At 37.1% G+C, this 19,094-nt stretch overlaps 1 protein-coding gene across 3 annotated transcripts in view; it reads left to right on the forward strand.

The window, feature by feature from the left end:
* The window catches only part of SPAG9 (sperm associated antigen 9), a 136,332-nt gene that overhangs the window by 27,090 nt on the left and 90,148 nt on the right, over positions 1-19,094 (forward strand). For 2 of the 3 annotated variants that reach the window (XM_082704587.1, XM_082704586.1), the window contains exon 2: positions 6,562-6,682. In XM_082704587.1, the coding sequence (XP_082560713.1) occupies positions 6,562-6,682 (121 nt within the window). Of the gene's footprint in view, positions 1-6,561; positions 6,683-14,662; positions 14,744-19,094 lie in introns of those variants that run through there. The other variant, XM_082704590.1, reaches the window with a different exon arrangement.

A 19,094-nucleotide genomic window follows, 5' to 3' on the forward strand; every position in this document is an offset into this window, starting at 1 on the left:
ACTGACCCACCAAGGATCTCTGAGCAGGAAAGAGAAGTGGAAAGCATCTAAAAAGAATAACCCATCACAGTTGTCAAACTGTGGAAAGAACCAAGATGCCCTTCAACGGACAAATGGATAAGGAAGATGTGGTCCATACGCACTATGGAGTATTATGCCTCCATCAGAAAGGATGAATACCCAACTTTTGTATCAACGTGGATGGGACTGGAGGAGATTATGCTGAGTGAAATAAGTCAAGCAGAGAGAGTCAATTATCATATGGTTTCACTTATTTGTGGAGCATAAGGAATAGCACTGAGGACATGGGGAGATGGAAAGGAGAAGGGAGTTGGGGGGAAATTGGAGGGAGAGATGAACTATGAGAGATGTGGACTCTGAAAAACAGCCTGAGGGTTTTGGAGGAGCGGGGGGTGGGGGCTCAGGTGAGCCTGGTGGTGGGTATTATGGAGGGCATGCATTGCATGGAGCACTGGGTGTGGTGCATAAACAATGAATTCTGGAATACTGAAAAAAAATTTTTTAAAAATAAAAAAGAATAACCCATATCACCTGTTCCCTAATTATTTTCTCTGTAGAGTGAGAGTGTTGGGTATAGAATAAAGAAACCTAACCTCCCTCGTACTCTATCCCCAACCCCCACCCAGAAAAAACAACTTTTCTATGAGGACCAGGAATTTAAACCTTTTTCTGCTAAGCCCTCTTTTGGCATCTACTTGAATTTCATGCCACCTTCTTTATTTCTATTCCAATTTTCTTTTTCTTAAATTCTTGTGTTTCCTACATTTACATTATTGTTACTTGCCATAGAGCAAGGACATTTTCTGAAATTTTTCGTATTTATCAGTATTGTGTTTCCTGAGCTACTGTGTCCTATAGCAACTTCTATTCCAAAGGTTATGTATGTTACTAGGGATATTTCACAAAACAATGGCACAAAACTAGCTTATTTGACAGGTGTTTTTTGGGGGTAACAAATTTAGAAAATTTCAGTCATTTTTTACTCTTTATTGATTACCCTTAAAGCCCTTAAGATGTGTTTATCCTACTAGCTTTCCATGCCCTTTTATGATCTGTTAACATGCCTTATCAGAACTGAGGAGTATTTATTTTTGTTGTGTAATAGTCATTAGCATTTTAAACGGGTGGCAGCTGTACATTTCCAAACCAAGATGTAATACACATTTAAAATTGGGATTTTTGGAACAGAGAGAATTTTAAAAGATTATTTTAAAAGAAATCAACATTTACTATTTTTATAAATGGGAGAAAACCATTCTTGATTTCTTGTAGACCTTGAAGATGCAGTGAATTTGAATGCATAGTTTTGTGTTTCATATATTTATCTTCCTTAGGAAAGGATCTATTTTCATGAAAGATTCTCAAAGGAGTACATGATTCCAAAAGTTTAATTTAAGATCCACTGTTTAGAATAAGAAAGGAAAACATACACTATTATGAGAGATGGCAGTTTGTTTTGGAGTCTCTACGTTTATCTGTTTTAATTTGCTTGAAGGAAAGACCTGGCATTATGTATTTGCTTTGGAATATTTTCATTATTGCCAGTGCCTTCCTGTGAAGGGAGACTGCAGAAACAAGAGATTTCCATTTGCAGATAATAGCTCTGCCAGTCCAAGAATGGTCACGTCATTTTGGGGGGGGGGGGTCTTTTGCCATATTTACTTAAGGTTTAAGGTGATAGAGATATAAAGGCTCCATAGTCATTATAAAATGTGAACAGTTCTGAAGCATGAATGCTCTAGGTAGGTCTATGTGCTGTTTGCCTATGAAGTAAGCAGATAGTTGTATAGTGACTGCTAAACTTATGGATTATTCATGACCTTCTGTAGCCAAACTGGGTCGCTTAGAAACAAAGCAGACACGAAGCTGTGTGCTCATGATGAGGTTTCTTCTGTCAGGAGTTTCGAATAGGCAGAGTGGTGGTAAAGTTTTTTTGCAGCTTATTGAGAAATAATTGTTACATAACAGTGTGTAAGTTTAAAGTGTACAACATAATGATTTGATATATGTACATATTGTGAAGTGATTACCACAATAAGGTTAGCTAACATCATGTCACATAAGTTTTTAATTTTTGTGGTGGGAACTGTAAAAACTATTATAGAATAGTGGTATTATCTGTAGCTACCATGCTGTACTTTATATCCCCAGATCTTACTCATAACCAAAGTTTGTGTCATTTGGCCATTTTTACCATTTTCCTTTACCCCTATCCCCTGCCACTGGCAACCACCATTCTGTTGGTGGTATATCATTATAAGTATTAGTTGGTAAACATTTGCTGTATGTTGTGTTTTTTAAAAGATTTTATTTATTTGAGAGACAGAGATCACAAGAAGGCAGAGAGGCAGGCAGAGAGAGGGGAAAGCAGGCTCCCCGGTGAGCAGAGACCTAGATAAGGGCCTCGATCCCAGGACCCTGGGATCATGACCCGAGCCGAAGGCAGTGTCTTCACCCACCGAGCCACCAAGGCACCCCAAAATAATAAAATCTTTAAAAAATAAATAAATAAAATAGCATTTTCCATAGCACAAAAGAAACCTAAAATTTCCGGTTACTTAACCCAGATATAGCAGTTCAGTTAGCCAAGGGAGCATCATTTTCAAAGCAGGCCAAAAAATAATTACGTTTTCTTATTAATTCTTAGACTTTTCTTATATCCCCTGGCAAAATGTTGAAGTAATTTACTCAGAGTTCATCACCAGCATCCTGTTACATAGCTGCTGCTTTTCTTTTTTTCTTTTTTCTTTTCTTTTCTTTTTTTTTTTTTAAGACTTTATTTATTTATTTGATGGAGAGAGAGCAACAACAGGAATACAAGCAGGGGAGTTGTAGAGGGAAAAGGAGGCTTCCTACTGAGCAGGGAGCCAAATGCAGGCTCAGTCCCAGGACCCAGGATCATGACCCAAGCCGAAGGCAGACACTTAACAACTGAGCCACCCAGGCACCCCTAGCTGCTGCTTTTCTGTTCAACATAACTTTTATTTTATTTTTTTAAAGATTAACTTATTTTAGAGAAGAGAGTATGAGAGTGCAGCGGGGAGGGGCAGAGATTCCCAAGCAGACTCTGCACTGAGCTTGGAGCCCCATGCTGGGCTAGATCTCATGACCTTGAGATCACAACCTGAGCCAAAACCAAGAGTTGGCTGTTCAGCTGACTATGCCACTGAGGTGCCCCTCAGCATAACTTTTATATTTGCTGCTTGCATTCAGTTTCTAGCTAGTAAAATACCTTTGGAAGGCAGGGACAGTGTAATATTCACAGTCATGTTTCATGTGCCTGGTGCATAGTAAATAATAGACATTTTTTGAATGAATGAATGAATGAATGAATGGTTTGTCAGGTTTGCTTGCTTAAAATTTTTTTTTAAAGATTTTATTTATTTATTTGATAGAGAGAGACACAGCCAGAGAGGGAACACAAGCAGGGGGAGTGGCAGAGGAAGAAGCAGGCTTCCTGCTAAGCAGGGAGCCGGATATGGGGCTCAGTCCTAGGATCCTGGGTTCATGACCAGAGCCAAGGGCAGACACTCAAAGAATGAGCCTCCCAGGCGCCCCTTAAACAATTTTTTTTTAATTTTTTTTTTTTTAAAGATTTTATTTATTTATTTGTCAGAGAGAGAGCGAGCGAGAGCGAGCACAGGCAGACAGAGTGGAAGGCAGAGTCAGAGGGAGAAGCAGGCTCCCTGCGGAGCAAGGAGCCCAATGTGGGACTCGATCCCAGGACGCTGGGATCATGACCTGAGCCGAAGGCAGCTGCTTAACCAACTGAGCCACCCAGGCATCCCTAAACAATTTTTTTAAAAAAGATTTTACTTATTTGAGAGAGAGAGCATGTAAGAAGGGACAGGGGCAGAGGGAGAGGAAGAAGTAGACTCACCGACTGAGCCACCCAGGGCTCAGTCCCATTCAGTCTCCCTCACCCGCCCCATTTTTTGGGCTTTTTTTTTTTTAATTTTACTAGGCTCTTTCCCCAAATTGGGGTGTGAACTCCTGACCCTGAGATCAAGAGTTATATGCTCTACTGACTGACCCATCCAGTCACCCCATTTTGCCTCTTTTCTTGTATTTACTATAACCTTTACTCCTTCTACTTACAGTTATCTTTAGATTAGTATTCTGAAAGAGTAAACAGTGGCTGTTTGTTGCTTCCCAGAAGCCTCACAAATATGGAGTGTTTTCATAAAAAAGTATAGGGCATGGGTGCTAAACGTGGAGTTTGTGGAAGAACTTAAGGGATCTCTGAGTCCCTGAGGAAAATACTCAGAATTTGGGTTGGGTGAGGGCATTTTTTCTGGAGAAACACAATATATCAAATTATCAGATGGTTCTGTGGACCCCTGAATGATTAAGAACCAATGTTTCAGAGGTTGTAGGTTTTAGTCTTACAGAGATAAGGAGGACATTATCTAATAATAAAAGGAAACCAAATGGCTCTTAAGAAAAGTAGATGATTGTATTAGGATGCTTTCAGTCACTTGTGATAGAAACCATCTCAAGCTTATATAAATAGGAATATATGGGTTTATGTAACTGAAGAAAATAAAAACAACCCCAAAATGCTGGTTGTAAAAACAACTGAGTCTAGGACTCAAATAGTACTTTTAATTAGGATTTTCAGGGCGCCTGGGTGGCTTAGTGGGTTGAGCCTCTGCCTTTGGCTCTGGTTATGATCTCAGGGTCCTGGGATCAAGGCCCGCATTGGGCTCCCTGCTCGGTGGGGAGCCTGCTTCCCTCTCTCTCTCTGCCTGCCTCTCTGCCTACTTGTGATCTCTGTCAAAAAGAAAAAAAAATCTTAATTAGGATTTTCCTCTTCCTTTCTCTTTGTTTTCCTTTATATTGGCTTTATTTATCAGGCGTGTTCATTCCATATGTTGGAAAAAAGATGTCCATCTGCAGCTTAAGCCTGCTAAATTCTTAGACTGTGTACAACTGACCATAGTAAATAAATGATACATGTAAGAACAGGAGGAACAAGTTTGACATGTGGAGTTTAAGATGCTTATTCAATATTCATATCAACAAAGTTGCTTAGTAGGCATTGGACATACAGATCTGGAATTCAGGTCTAGGCTAGAGACTGGACTAGAAATTTGGAGGTTGTCAGCATATAGTTAGTATTTAAAGCCGTGAAACTGCACGAGATGACCAGGGAATAAGAGTAAATAATGAAGAAAAAAAGTTGTCCAAGGACTGAGCTTGTGAATGTTAAGAAATTGGGGAGAAGAGGAAGAAGCAACGAAGAAGACCGAGAAGCAGCCAATAATGCAAAAGGAAAACAAAGTCCTGGAAGCCAGATTAAAAAAAAATCATTTTAAGGAGTGAGTGATCAGATGTCAGATGATGCTGATACAACAGTTAAGAAGAGGACTGAGACTTAATGGTCAGATTTAATAATAATCATCTTTTTTATTTTTTATTTATTTATTTATTTTTAAAAAGATTTTATTTATTTATTTGACAGAGATCACAAGTGGGCAGAGAGGCAGGCAGAGAGAGAGGAGGAAGCAGGCTCCCCGCTGAGCAGAGAGCCCGATGTGGGACTCGATCCCAAGACCCTGAGATCATGACCCGAGCCGAAGGCAGCGGCTTAACCCACTGAGCCACCCAGGCGCCCCATAATCATCTTTTTTAAACAAGATTTTATTTATTATTTATTTGACAAAGATCACAAGTAGGCAGAGAGGCAGGCAGAGAGAGAGAGAGGAAGGGAAGCAGGCTCGCCGCTGAGCAGAGAGCCCGATGTGGGGCTCGACCCCAGGACCCTGGGACCATGACCTGAGCAGAAGGCAGAGGCTTTAACCCACTCAGCCACCCAGGTGCCCCTAATAATAATCATTTTGACAGGGGCACCTGAGTGGCTCAGTGGGTTAAAGCCTTTGCCTTCCACCCTGATCCCAGGGCCCTGGGATTGAGGCCTGCATCCAGCTCTCTGCTCAGTGGGGAGCCTGCTTCCCTTCCTCCCTCTGGCTACTTGTGATCTCTGTCTGTCAAATAAATAAAAATCTTTAAAAAAAAATAATCATCTTGACAAGAACAGTTTTAATAAATTTGGTGGAGTTCTTTCTAGTAACTGCTCTTTTTCTTAGAAATTTAAATTCCATAGTTCAGGTAATATAAGAGATTGTTTATTAACCAAATAATTGTTGAATTAATATTGATTGTCATGTCATCCTTTAGTTCTTCATATGTTGTACTGTGTCTGACACTGTGAAGACACTGAAAACTGTGTCTTTAACTCATGAATATGCAAATATGCTAGTTAAAGGATTCGTATATTTGGAGTAGGATGCATGTATTTTTTTTGGAATGCTGGTTACATGAAGTGGAATCACTTCATAAACTATTTGGTCATGTTTTTCCTTCTGTATTTGGAAGTTTTTATAAAGAAAAAAGAAAATCAGCGTAAGTTCCTGATTCTTAAATCTTTCTGAGTACTTAATGCCTAATTGTCATTCTCAATACCAGGAAACATAGGAGTTGATAATGCTAAAAATTTTTTATTTTTCTAATGAACATAATACTTTTCTTTTCTGTTAGAAATTCATTGAATTTGAAGACTCTCAAGAACAGGAAAAAAAGGATTTACAGACCCGAGTGGAATCTTTAGAATCTCAAACAAGACAACTTGAACTCAAAGCAAAAAACTATGCTGACCAGAGTAAGTAAAAACACTTCTCGTCATAAGTACACATTAAATAGTGGGCTCTAATAGCACAATGACTCATCTTGGTATTTGACTGGGCTTCCAAATATGTGCTTGGAATTGTCATCATCCCAGACTGAAGAGTGAGACCTGGAAGCTAGGTTCAGTTCTTTTTTGCTCACATCTTCATGTGGTTCTGATGTCTGCAGAAATAACTAAATAAAAGATATATTTATTAAGACTCTCTTCTTCAGGGACACCTGGGTAGCTCAGTGGGTTTGGTGTGTGCCTTTGGCTCGGGTCATGGTCCCAGGGTCCTGGATTGGAGCCCTGCATCTAACTCCTGTCCTAGAGGGAGCCTGCTTCTCCCTCCCCCTGCTTGTTTGCTGCTACCCCCCAACAAATAAATAAGTAAAAAAAAAAAAAAAAAGACTCTCTTCTTCAATTTAGCTCTCAGCCTTTACAGTTAACATTATGCCACATCCATTATGCAGGATTCTGGGGCGTGTGCATGTGCATCATTTCTTCTCATTTTGATCCATTACACTAAGTTCCATTGCTTTCCATATTGCTTTGAAATTTACAAATGTGACAAAAACTCTAGCTCTGAAGTATGTTTAAAAAAAAAATTACTGAATTCGAGGAACACCTGGGTGACTCAGTTGGTAGAGCACGTGATTCTTTTTTTTTTTTTAAAGATTTTATTTATTTATTTGACAGAGAGAGATCACAAGTAGGCAGAGAGGCAGGCAGAGAGAGAGGAAGGGAAGCAGGCTCCCCGCTGAGCAGAGAGCCCGATGCGGGACTCGATCCCAGGACCCTGAGATCATGACCTGAGCCGAAGGCAGCAGCTTAACCCACTGAGCCACCCAGGCGCCCCAGAGCACGTGATTCTTGATATCAGGTTTGTGAGTTTAAGCCCTATGTTGGGCAGAGTTTACTTTAAAAAAAAAAAATACCGAATTCTCTTTTTCATTCTTTTCTAGTGAAAAACTGAGGGAGTGTAAGGGAACAGAATATCATTTTTCAGAATTATTTTGTTTTTAATATAATTTTATTGTATTCTTGACTTAAAAATAACTATTGTTTCAGACTCCAAGGATGATTTCTCTTTTTGGCTTATGAATTAGACCTAATTAAGTCAAAATTAGAAAAACAAATGGGGAGAAACTTTATGCACTGTTTTCATGTTTGCTTTGGGCAGGTAGAGAACCCTTCAAGTTTTCCCTTTCAGCGCTGTAAACTTCCAGAATTTCTGGAGCAGTAGATGACCAGCTTGGCTTCCTACATGAACCGTTAAGGCTGCATAGTGACACCTGCTGTTAAAGATAGGAATTCATGGTGGATAACCTTTACTCATTACCTGGCTTGGAGTGTGGTAACTGCTTCCTCTAGTACTCTGGAATGGCCTAATAGAGCTAAACCTCGAATCATTGGGAACCTGGAATTCGAGCATTATAGAATTCAAGGAAATCTCACATGCCTTTAAGCAAATGTCATGGAAGGGAACTAGTGGATGTTTGGTACCAGAAGCCACTTTTGGTAACAGAAGTGAGACAAAATGAGCCGTGTATCATGTCTTTGTACTTTTAGACTTGTAGATACCTAGATACCTTGTAGGAGTACCTAGAGGACTTCCTTTGTTCACACTGAATATACCGAATGACTTCTGTGACTCTACCATAGATATTTAGAGTCTTAGAGAGCTGGACGATGGACCCCACAGTCCAAACACTAACAAATATATTAGTAGAGTCACACTGCTCTGAGTACCACTGTTTCTAGAAAAACAGTCTTGTGGCAGATGCTAGCTTTTGGTACATTTCAAGAGCTGAGCATTCTCTACTCAAAGAAGAAGAAAAAGAACTATTGGAAATACTGTTTAATTCTAACTTGATTGTGTTTTCATATCAGAGATTATATTGTATTTTAGAACCAGACACTAAAGGCAGAGTGGACAGAACAAACCTCATTGTTTTATTTTATTATAGTTTCCTCTTGATTCCCAAAGAGTACCAAGTTTTGGATAAGGACATTTGCTTTTAACTTAGAAGGGAACTTCTTGTATGGACTCCTTTTATACATTAAGTAAACTATTTTAATGATAAGGGAGATATTATAAGATGAATTACCTGAAACCATCTGTCTGACATTCAAAGGAGATACTTCTAGGGCACCTTGGGTGGTTCAGTTGGTTAAGTGTCTGACTCTTTTTTTTTTTTTTTTTTCTTAAGATTTTTTTAAAGATTTATTTGAGAGAGAGGCAGAGTGAGAGAACACGAGCTGGGTGAGGAGCAGAGGGAGAAGCAGAGTCCCTCCTGAGCAGGGAGCCCTATGTGGACCTTGATCCTGGGACTCCAGGATCATGACCTGAGCTGAAGGCAGATGCTTAATTGACTGAGTCACCCAGGAGTCCCTGAGTGTCCGACTCTTTAATTTTGGCTCAAGTCATGATTTCAGGGGCATGAGATCGAGGCCAAGTTGGGCTCCACACTCAGCATGGAGTCTGCTTGAGATTTTCTAGCTTTTTCTGCCCCATCCCTGCTTGTGTTGTTTCTCTCTAAAATAAATAAACAAACAAACAAATAAATAAATAAATAAAAATTTCAAAGGAGATACTGCTACTTTTTTCGCAAAAGTCTCTAAATGGAATTCTAACTTGATTGTGTTTTCATATCACACAACTGTATATGTTTTTCCATATACAGTTTACCCTTTTATTATTAAAATTTTAAAAACCTGCTTCCTGTTCTTTTCTGGTAAATGTAAACAAAATAAAGTAGGCTTTTAATTAAGATTTGTTACCCAGACTAGTGAGTCATATCCAGCTTTTTGGAATTGTTATGCTCTGAGGTATCTATCTCCTCATTTCTCTCTCAGAAGTACTGATTACTAGTGTTTTCCATCTTAACTTAATTTTTAAAGATAAGGTATCATTTAAAAATGATTTCTAATTCTCTAAGCAAGTGATGAGGAAATTAGGTAGATATCTAATCTTTGAGCTAAATTTAATCTGAAAACTTCATTTTTGTTATTAATATAATATCCCACCAAGAATTTCTCCCCCCTGGGAGTTTGCCATCCAATTTTGAAATAAATCTTGATGTCTAAGTAACAGTTAAAAAACTTAAAACCGTGGTCAGTCAAAATTGACCATTCAGATGCACAAAATTCATAATACTAAATCTCTTGGTCTGTGAGCTATAATAAGTCTTTTATTAATGCTTTGGGTTAATAAATCCTTTTCCTTTGATACCTTGGAGTCTTTTTCTCTCTTCCATCTAATTGTTTTTCTCTCTCTTCCTTCTGTTTTTCTTTAAGCCTGAACTAGGTATAATATGAAATCTAAAATGTGAAATTTAATATGAAATTAAAATTTTCTTCCAAGTCTTCATTTACCATGTTTAAATACCTGAAAAAAATGTGGGTGGGGGCAAAATGTTTGACTCTTTTTTCATTTAACCTTCCTACTTTTCCCTCCCTCAAATCCCTTAATATGAGTCAAAGCTCCTTATTTTTAAAAAAGGTAGAAGTAAGAGTTAATCTTTAAGTATCACCAATGTCTTATCATTTCGGGAAACCAGGACTGGGAATATGTTTTTTTAAAAGGTGAAAACAAATGTAAATAGGTGTATGTCAGAGTATGTGAATTATTTTTTATATGATAAGCAACAGAATATCAGACTATTCATCAATTATTTTTCTTTATTCATCAATTTAAAAAAAAAGTGTATCATGATTTTTTGTTACTGTAATGTGACATCTATTTTTATTTTCATTGTCTTAAAATTTTAAAATGTTTTGAATGTTTTTTAGTTTTCCTAACTTCTATTTTTAAATAAACACTTCTTGAAGGCCATAGAAATTACTGATAATGATATTTATAATAGAGAGGATCGATGCAGTTTCTTCTGTTTAGTGACTTTTTTTTAGTGCAGTGTGATAACAGTATCTTGTCCAATTTCCATTTTTATATTTGTATGTTAGAGTCTTCAATTTTGAAGATTGTCTGTCAATTCTAATGATCTGTTTTAGGGCACATATCCTCTTTAAAAAGTAGCCACAGTAAAAGTCCAAGTTCTGCTTTGAAGACAACTTCCTGTGTTAAAAGGGGAAATTTTGGTTGTAGTTACTTGCTATTTGAGAAGCATGAAAACGTCAAGAAATAGGAACTGAGTTAAGGACATAGATTACAGCTTTTGATAGTTTGGAATCATCAGGTTGTGGTATGATTTCACAATATTGAGAAATTGCATCTATAAAAGTTTTGTTAATGGTTTTGTGGTTATATTTGATTTTGGAGATTTCTAGTTGCTCTTTTCAAAACTTGAACTATGTAGGATATGTTTTTGGTTTTCCCAACGTGAATAAAGGATTTTTAAAAGTGCTATATTATATCTGGGAGTAATAATAACACTTCTTGTTAACAAGAAGTAACAATAACAACATCTGTGAGCCTTAAGAAAGAATCTGAAACATACATGGGGTGGAAAAACACAGTTGTGGGTTGAGAAAGGCCTGTTGGTTCTCGACAACTGTTGAAGGAGTCTATAATCAACCTTGCTATTCATGATGTGGCAGTAATGGGTTCTTTCTTTGTCACAAAATACTTTATATTCGTTCTTTTGTATGTTGTTTGGCATTTTTTTTGTATTATTCTTTTGTATATATCTTATAAGCCAGGTATTATCTTAAATGAGTCAAGTAAATAAAGACATTTTAATACAGTTAAAAATATTATACTACTGTATGCCTAGCATTTAGCTTGGTAGAGGAGAATATGTTTGTAGTACAGAAAAATATAATGTGATCATTGCAGTCAAACAAATCAGCACTGTGGGGGAGAAGGGTGTGTATGTCCTTCTGGTCTTCTTTTCCGTATATATCGTGTTTTTATATCACTGCAGTTAGAGTGTACATATAATTTTGTATCTTCCCCTTAACACTATTTGTTTCTCTTGTATAATCTTTAAATATTTTAAATGTCTTCCTATACCCATCATCCAGAAGCTAATGCCATCTATTATCAATTCTTGTTTTCTTCGGGGTGTGTTTTCTCCTTTATTCTAGTGAGAATTACTTAATGGCCACTTTGTTTTTTTTACCTTGGCTACTTGAAACTCAGAACTAATTTGGAAATGCAGCCGTAAGGACTGGTTTGGACCTTACCTGGTTGGCATATATTTTTTTTAATTTTTAATTTTTTATAAACATATATTTTTATCTGGTTGGCATATTTAAATTGTTTTCTTTTTGATCTATATTTTATACACATTCAGTGAATTATTATGTTCTAATAAGCTTATCTCAGATCCTTTGTAGAATGAAGGAATGAATCAGGTAAAAATAAATATACATAAATTAAAAAAAGAAAAAAGTTTCATTGGTTAGTTGAACGTTTTTTCCAGTGTAGTGAATCATATTGAAGGGAATATTTTTTTAAAACCTATAGATGTCTCTGTATTTTGATAATTTTCTGAGAATATATTTAAGGAAGTAGGGCAAAAAAGATGAGTATTTTAGTGGTTCTGGTTTATAATAGTGTTTGGTCATTTTTAATGTGAACAGAATTGGAGAAGTATGGTTTAGTAGTGTATTTCATTTTGTTTTTCATAACATGTATTTGGGTCATTATTTGCAACATATCAGCACATGGAGCTAATGTAGAACCATTTATTATTTGATTCTTAGGAAAACTGTTTCCCTCAAGCTCTTTGAATTTATAATAGGTGACTTTTCCCTTGATTGTGGAGGTGATGTCAGTGATTTTAAGCTACTTAAGAGCTCTTCTCTGAATCTGGCCTTCCTACCTTTGAATGAAAATCTCTTTTTTAAATTAAATGGGAAAATTATTTTGACAGTTGATGACATTGTAGTAGAGATTTATTATGACCTTTTGCTCTTTCATTCATTTGCTTTTAAAATTTGCTATAAAGATCTTAGTTTAATAAAATACCTTGAATTCTTTACCTCGAAACATATATTATTATTGGAAGGAAAACACTTCTGATTTCTTGGTCATAAGAATTAACATATTGCTAGGTGGAAAGCATAGGAAGATAGTATTTTTTAATTTTAAAAGAATAAAGGGATTAGAGCAGACTTCCATTTGGGGAATTATTTATAACCAAGGTCTGTGTGTCAATGATGTGGTTGATCAATTGAGAATTTTCACAACAAAGAAGAAAAGTAAGCCATTTTTAAGGTACCAGGTGTAGAGTCATACCAGACAGAGTTAATAGTTGGCCCTAAATATTTTTGTCACTGTTTTTCAGATCACTTTAAAAAAAATACCTTCAGGTCAATAGAAAGCTTTGTCAGCCCCTTTACCATGCTCTGTGATTGCAATACATATTAATACTCTAAAAAGTTAAATAATATTGCAGTAGGCCACTTTTTGCATTTTAATGTTTTCTTGTCAATAGGCGGTTCCTTCTGCATTATATTTAGAGTGATTAAAGTAGAAAACTGATTATTTATATTGTAGTTGGAAGTATATTTTTAATAAGGCAACCTTAGGAGTTTCATATATCTCCTTGACTTTATATTTTTTATTTTTATTTTTTTTAAAGATTTTATTTATTTATTTGACAGAAATAACAAGTAGATGGAGAGGCAGGCAGAGAGAGAGAGGGAAGCAGGCTCCCTGCTGAGCAGAGGGCCCGATGCGGGACTCGATCCCAGGACCCTGAGACCATGACCCGAGCTGAAGGCAGCGGCTTAACCCACTGAGCCACCCAGGCGCCCCTCTCCTTGACTTTAAAAAAATTACAAAATTGAGGGGCACCTTGCTGGCTCAGTTGGTAGAATATGCAACCTTTGATCTCAAGGTCAAAGTGAGTCCAAGCCACATCTTGAACATAGAGCTTACTTAAAAACAAACAAAAAAACCTACAAAGTAAAATTTATTATATAGAAAGTTACTTTAAAAAAGTTATTTTTTAGTCCATTCAACTTGACTTCTTTGTCATATTAAGAACACTTGTATATTTAATAAACTTTATATAAGGGTTTATTTTTTTGGAACTTATTTTTAGAGGGAAAACCAAAACTTAAGCACAAGATAATTTATGCAAACACATTTTATTGCTTTGCTTCATTAAATAATACCCTATGTGGTCTTTAGATCTATTGTATGTCTCATTATCTGTATTTGGACTCTTTCCTTTCTGTAGTCTAGTGTTGTCTATTGAGAACCTTAAGGTTGTAGTTTATAATTAATATAAAGCTAAAATTTCATAGAAAATTAATTTTATTAGTAAGGGTGAAGGGATATGGTGATTCAGCTTAGGGAACAGAATAAAAATGAATGATTTGATTACTTCAAACATACAAAGGGATAGGTAAAGAAGATACCAAGTTGTATTTCTGTAACTTTGGAAGATAATATTAGAGAAAATGTTACTTCTTGATTTTGGTTGATCATGAGGAAGTATTTCTTGACCACGAAGGTGTACATAGGGATGTGTGCTGGGGGAAAGCATGGACTTTACCTGCATGGAGACTTTAGGTAGGAGAGTGGTCAACTTTTTGATGTGGATGGCTTAGATAACATCTTCAAGACAGAGACTAGGTCAGATCTCTACCACAGAGATTCCTAGGAGTTATTCTAGTCTGTTTTCAGGATATGATCATCAATTTGTGAGAATGCTTTAGCATTGCGCATTGTGTCTTTGATTAATAACGTCTATTGAGAATCTTTGGAACTTTAGAGACATGGCGCAGAACTTAGTTGGCAGTGGAGAGGCTCTTATTATTGTTTTGATGTGGTTGTCTGAGATTTGTTTGCTCTTAAGTCAGTGTTTGATTCCTGCTTACCTGTTGAGACTTCTGAAAGAGGCTTCTGAAACACCAGTGCCAATCCTCTGAGGCCAGATAACCATTGGATTATCTGCCTTCCATGAGTAGTAAGAACTGATGATTCCTTTTGAGAAGGCAAATAATGAGTTGGACACGGCATTCTAGCAGGTGTGTTTCTCTTTCTTCCCCCCATAGGCCTATCAGCAGTCTGATGGGGCAGAAGACAACAGAGATGGAAGGTGTTCCAAACTTGGCACAGGCCATCAATCTAAGGAGGTAAGCTCTGATTTTGAGCAGGCCGAGCAGGTGGCTCTTCCTGCCTTAATCATGTCTTCTTGCTCTTTGGAAAGATGGACAGAAAGAGCATTTAAAATGAGGCCGAATGATCTCTGTTAGCTATTAAAAGGGGAAAACGTTGGATTAGTCTTTTGATTCTTCTTTTTTCTTGCCTGCTCCCCCCTTTTCTTTTTAGATGCCCTGGTTTGTTTGATTATTTTTTTTTTCTTCAGAATATTAGCAGTTTTTTTTAAAGAATGGCAGATTTGTTTATTTGTTGTTTTGGGATAGGGAAGGATGAGCAAAATCTTGTTTATTTCCAGTTAATCTCAGGTTATGGCTAGTTTGATGAATAAAATGATAAAGTTTTAGGATTTTTCATGAGATAATTTTTACATTTGGTTTCACATAGGAACTGTTAAACAAGAAATAATCTTTTACTACCCCTTTCGTATAATGCAACAATAATAAGCATAGGTTAACTTCATGGTGCTTGAGGCTTTCGTGGATGTCTGCCATCCTTGCCCAGTCGGGCCTTTCTTTCCTGCTTTTCCCACTTCCCTTTTCTTTTCCCTTTATTGATTACTTAGTGGCATCCAGGACTTTGAAGAGATGGCTCTTCCCAGGATTTAAAAGTACTTCTCTATTAAACACTATTTTATTTCATGTGAGTTAGGCCTTGAGAAAGTGGGACTCCATTGACTGTGTTGTGTTAAGTATTTGAAGTATTTTCAGAAAAGTGAGAGGTTTTGAATTTGTGTTACATGATCTTGGTGCTTAACTTATATACCTAAAAAGATAGGTACTGATATTTTGAATCACAGTAGAGGTAAAGAAAACATGAAATACAATCATGGATAGTTTCTATCAAGGTACTTGCTGGAAGCTTTATATTGGAGGGAATCATTGCCAGAAAAGTATTCAGAAAATCACCAAGAATAACAAATTCATAGACTGTTTAAAATCACCACGGGGTAACATGCCTTCGATGATTCAGAATGCCTTTTAAGAGGATATAATACATGTTTATAAGCTAATGTCTGAGTTAAAGTAACTGTAGTTGCTGTAGCAACCATGCCACAAATTATATATATAATGACTCAAATGTTATGTGTTATTTCTTGATGTGAAAATTAAAATGGATGTTTCCAGTAGGTGGGTAGCTCCTTCAGAGATGCAGGCTCTTTCTGACTTCTGGCTCCACGTTCTTCATACTCTTGTCCATTAAGGCAGACGGGAGGAGAAAGGGGGTGGACAGTTGTGTGTGGAAGGCTTTTATTGGGCCAGACCTTAGGAGTGGTGCACACAGCTTTTACTTTTACTTCAGCGGCCATAACTCGATCAGAAACTAACTCTAGAGGCTGCGGGATGCCATCTAGCAGTGTGTCTAAGAAAAAGAGGAAATTGCTTTGGTTATTATCTAGTCTTTTCTTCAGCTTAGGAGCTCTAGTAGATGGCGCATGATTTTGCTCAAATGTTGAGCAAAGGGAGTGAATGTACCTAAAGCTTAGCAATCATCTACCTGTTCTTCCTACTTGTGAATTATCTGAGGAAGAAAAAAATGGCAAGTTTTAGTGAAAATAAAGCATTTATAAATTGTGCTTTTATATAATCTAATTTTTTAAAGAAGGTTTTATTTATCTGACAGAGAAAGACAGCGAGAGAGGGAACACAGGCAGGGGAGTGGGAGAGGGAGAAGCAGGCTTCCCGCTGAACAGAGAGCTCTATGTGGGGCTCGATCCCAGGACCCTGAGATCATGACCTGAGCGGAAGGCAGAGGTTTAACCCACGGAGCCACCCAGGCTCATTTTTAAATAACTTCAAGGTTACTCTGGCTGTTAGCACTTTAAAACTCTTCACTGCATATTCATTTATTCAACAGACATTTACTAAGTGTTGAGATTTTCTTTTGTTCTCTTATCATTTGATGTCTTTTCCTTTAAAAGATAGGTTACTATTAAAATGTATTTTTTTTTAAGGTTTTACTTATTTATTTAACAGAGAGAGACACAGTGAGAGGGAACACAGGCAGAAGGAGTGGGAGAGGGAGAAGTAGGCTTCCCCCTGAGCAGGAAGTTCCATGCGGGGCTCAATCCCAGCACCCTGAGCCCAAGACAAGATGCCCAACGACTGAGCCACCCAGGCACCCCAAAATTTAATTTTCTGTTGCTTGTGTTAGGGATAGGTTATGAATGACATCTCTCTCTTTAACAAAAAAATATAACTCCTATTATATCTAGCTGGCTCAGCTGGTAGAGCCTGTGACTCTTAATCTTAGGGTCATGTGTTGAAGCATAGAACCAACTTAAAAAAATAAATATAATTCATATACTATAAAATCTACCATTTTTAGAGTATACAAATCAGTGGGTTTTAGTATATTCACAAGGTTGTACAACTATCACAATGGTCTTAATTAATTCCAGATCACTTTCACCATTCCAAATAGGAACCCATATCTGTTAACAGTCACTCCTCATTCCTGGCTTCCCCCAACCCCTGGCAATCACTGATCTGTTTTCTGTTTCTACATATTTGTCTCTTCTGGACATTTCATATAAATGGAATCATCTAGTATGTGGTCTTTTGTAACTGGCTTCTTTCACTTAGCGTAAGGTTCTTCCATGTTGTAGTGTGGATCTGCAGTGCTTCATTCCTTTTTAATGCTGAATAATATTCCATTATATGGACATTCTACATTTTATGTATCCCTCTTTGCCCCGCCTTTTTAAATTGCCTATAGGTTGCTTGTTTGAGAACCAGGAAAAAAAAAACCACAAAAACAAAAGGAACTTTAAGTCAGTTATCTGAAAGCCTATGCAGAGTTAAGTAAAATGAAAAACCCCTTTGGGAAGATATCCCTTGGATTTCTCATTGGCATCCTGGCTTGTTTAATTCCCAGTTTATAAGTGGGGAGTGAATTACTTAAATGTTTGAACCATCTTTATAATGCTGTGGTTATCTACTAGTAATAGGTTATATATACTTGTTTTGATTTATATAGTTATCAGTGTTATATTTGGATATAACAATACAAAATAACAAGTTTTCTATTTAATTTTAATAGGATACAGAAATAAATAATTTAAGGGCTTCAAGTAAATAGACCAAGGTCAATAGGCTATAATTTATTCTTTTTTTTTTTTAAGATCTTATTTTATTTATTTGACAGAGATCACAAGTAGGCAGAGAAGGAGAGAAGGAAGCAGGCTCCCTGCTGAGCAGAAAGCCCGATGTGGGGCTCGATCCCAGGACCCTGGGATCATGACCTGAGCCAAAGGCAGAGGTTTTAACCCACTGAGCCTCCCAGGTGCCCCGCTATAATTTATTTTTACACTAGTGGGGAGAGGAAGATGGAAATGGATAAAAGGGTAGAGGAACTGATGATCATTTCTACAGGTTTAAATCTAATTTATGTAGACATTTTAACCATGAGATCATTTGTCTGTGTTTACTTTATTTTATTTTATTTTTTAAAAGATTTTGTTTATTTATTTGACAGAGAGAGATCACAAGTAAGCAGAGAGAGAGGGGAAGCAGGCTCCCCACTGAGCAGAGAGCCCGATGTGGGGCTCAATCCCAGGACCCTGAGATCATGACCCGAGCTGAAGGCAGAGGCCCAACCCACTGAGCCACCCAGGTGCCCCTGTGTTTACTTTAAAAATTTGAGGTGGATAGGGGCAGCTGGCTGCCTCAGTTGGAAGAGCATGCAGCTCTTGATCTCAGGGTCCTGAGTTCGAGCCTCATGTTGTGTATAGAGAGAACTTAAATAATTAAAAAAACAAAATAAAATTTGAGGTGAATAGAATGTTTTGGTATCTATGACTGATAAATTATGATGTAACACCCAATATTGATTATTGAAAATAGTTCCTAAGATCATGTGAATGAAAAAATAGAAAATATTTTAAGAAGGTTATTAATATAAAGGTGTTAGAATTTCCTTTTTAAAAGGAAGTCAATTTCTTTTATTTATTTGTCAGAGAGAGAGAGAGAGCAGAGGGAGAAACAGGCTCTCTGCTGAGCAAAGAGCCTGATGTGGGACTCTATTCCAGGACCCTGGGATCATGACCTGAGCCAAAGGCAAACGCTTAACCCACTGAGCCACCTGGGCGTCCCAGGAAGTCAATTTCTGATTCAGTGGTTAGGTTTTGCTAACAAGATGCCTGTGTTTATGTGCTACAAATTTTATCTTGGAAAATTAGCGATGGACATGAGGAAAAAATTTACCTTGTAAATTTTGGAGAGAGTTTTTTTACCACCCAGATTTTATGAGTAAATGAACTGTACTATTCTAGGAATACCCCTGGACTTCATCAAATAGTATACACATGTAGCCCTTAGTAAGGTA

This window comes from Mustela nivalis (genome assembly GCF_964662115.1).
Source record: "Mustela nivalis genome assembly, chromosome: 17".
Taxonomy (NCBI): domain Eukaryota; kingdom Metazoa; phylum Chordata; class Mammalia; order Carnivora; family Mustelidae; genus Mustela; species Mustela nivalis.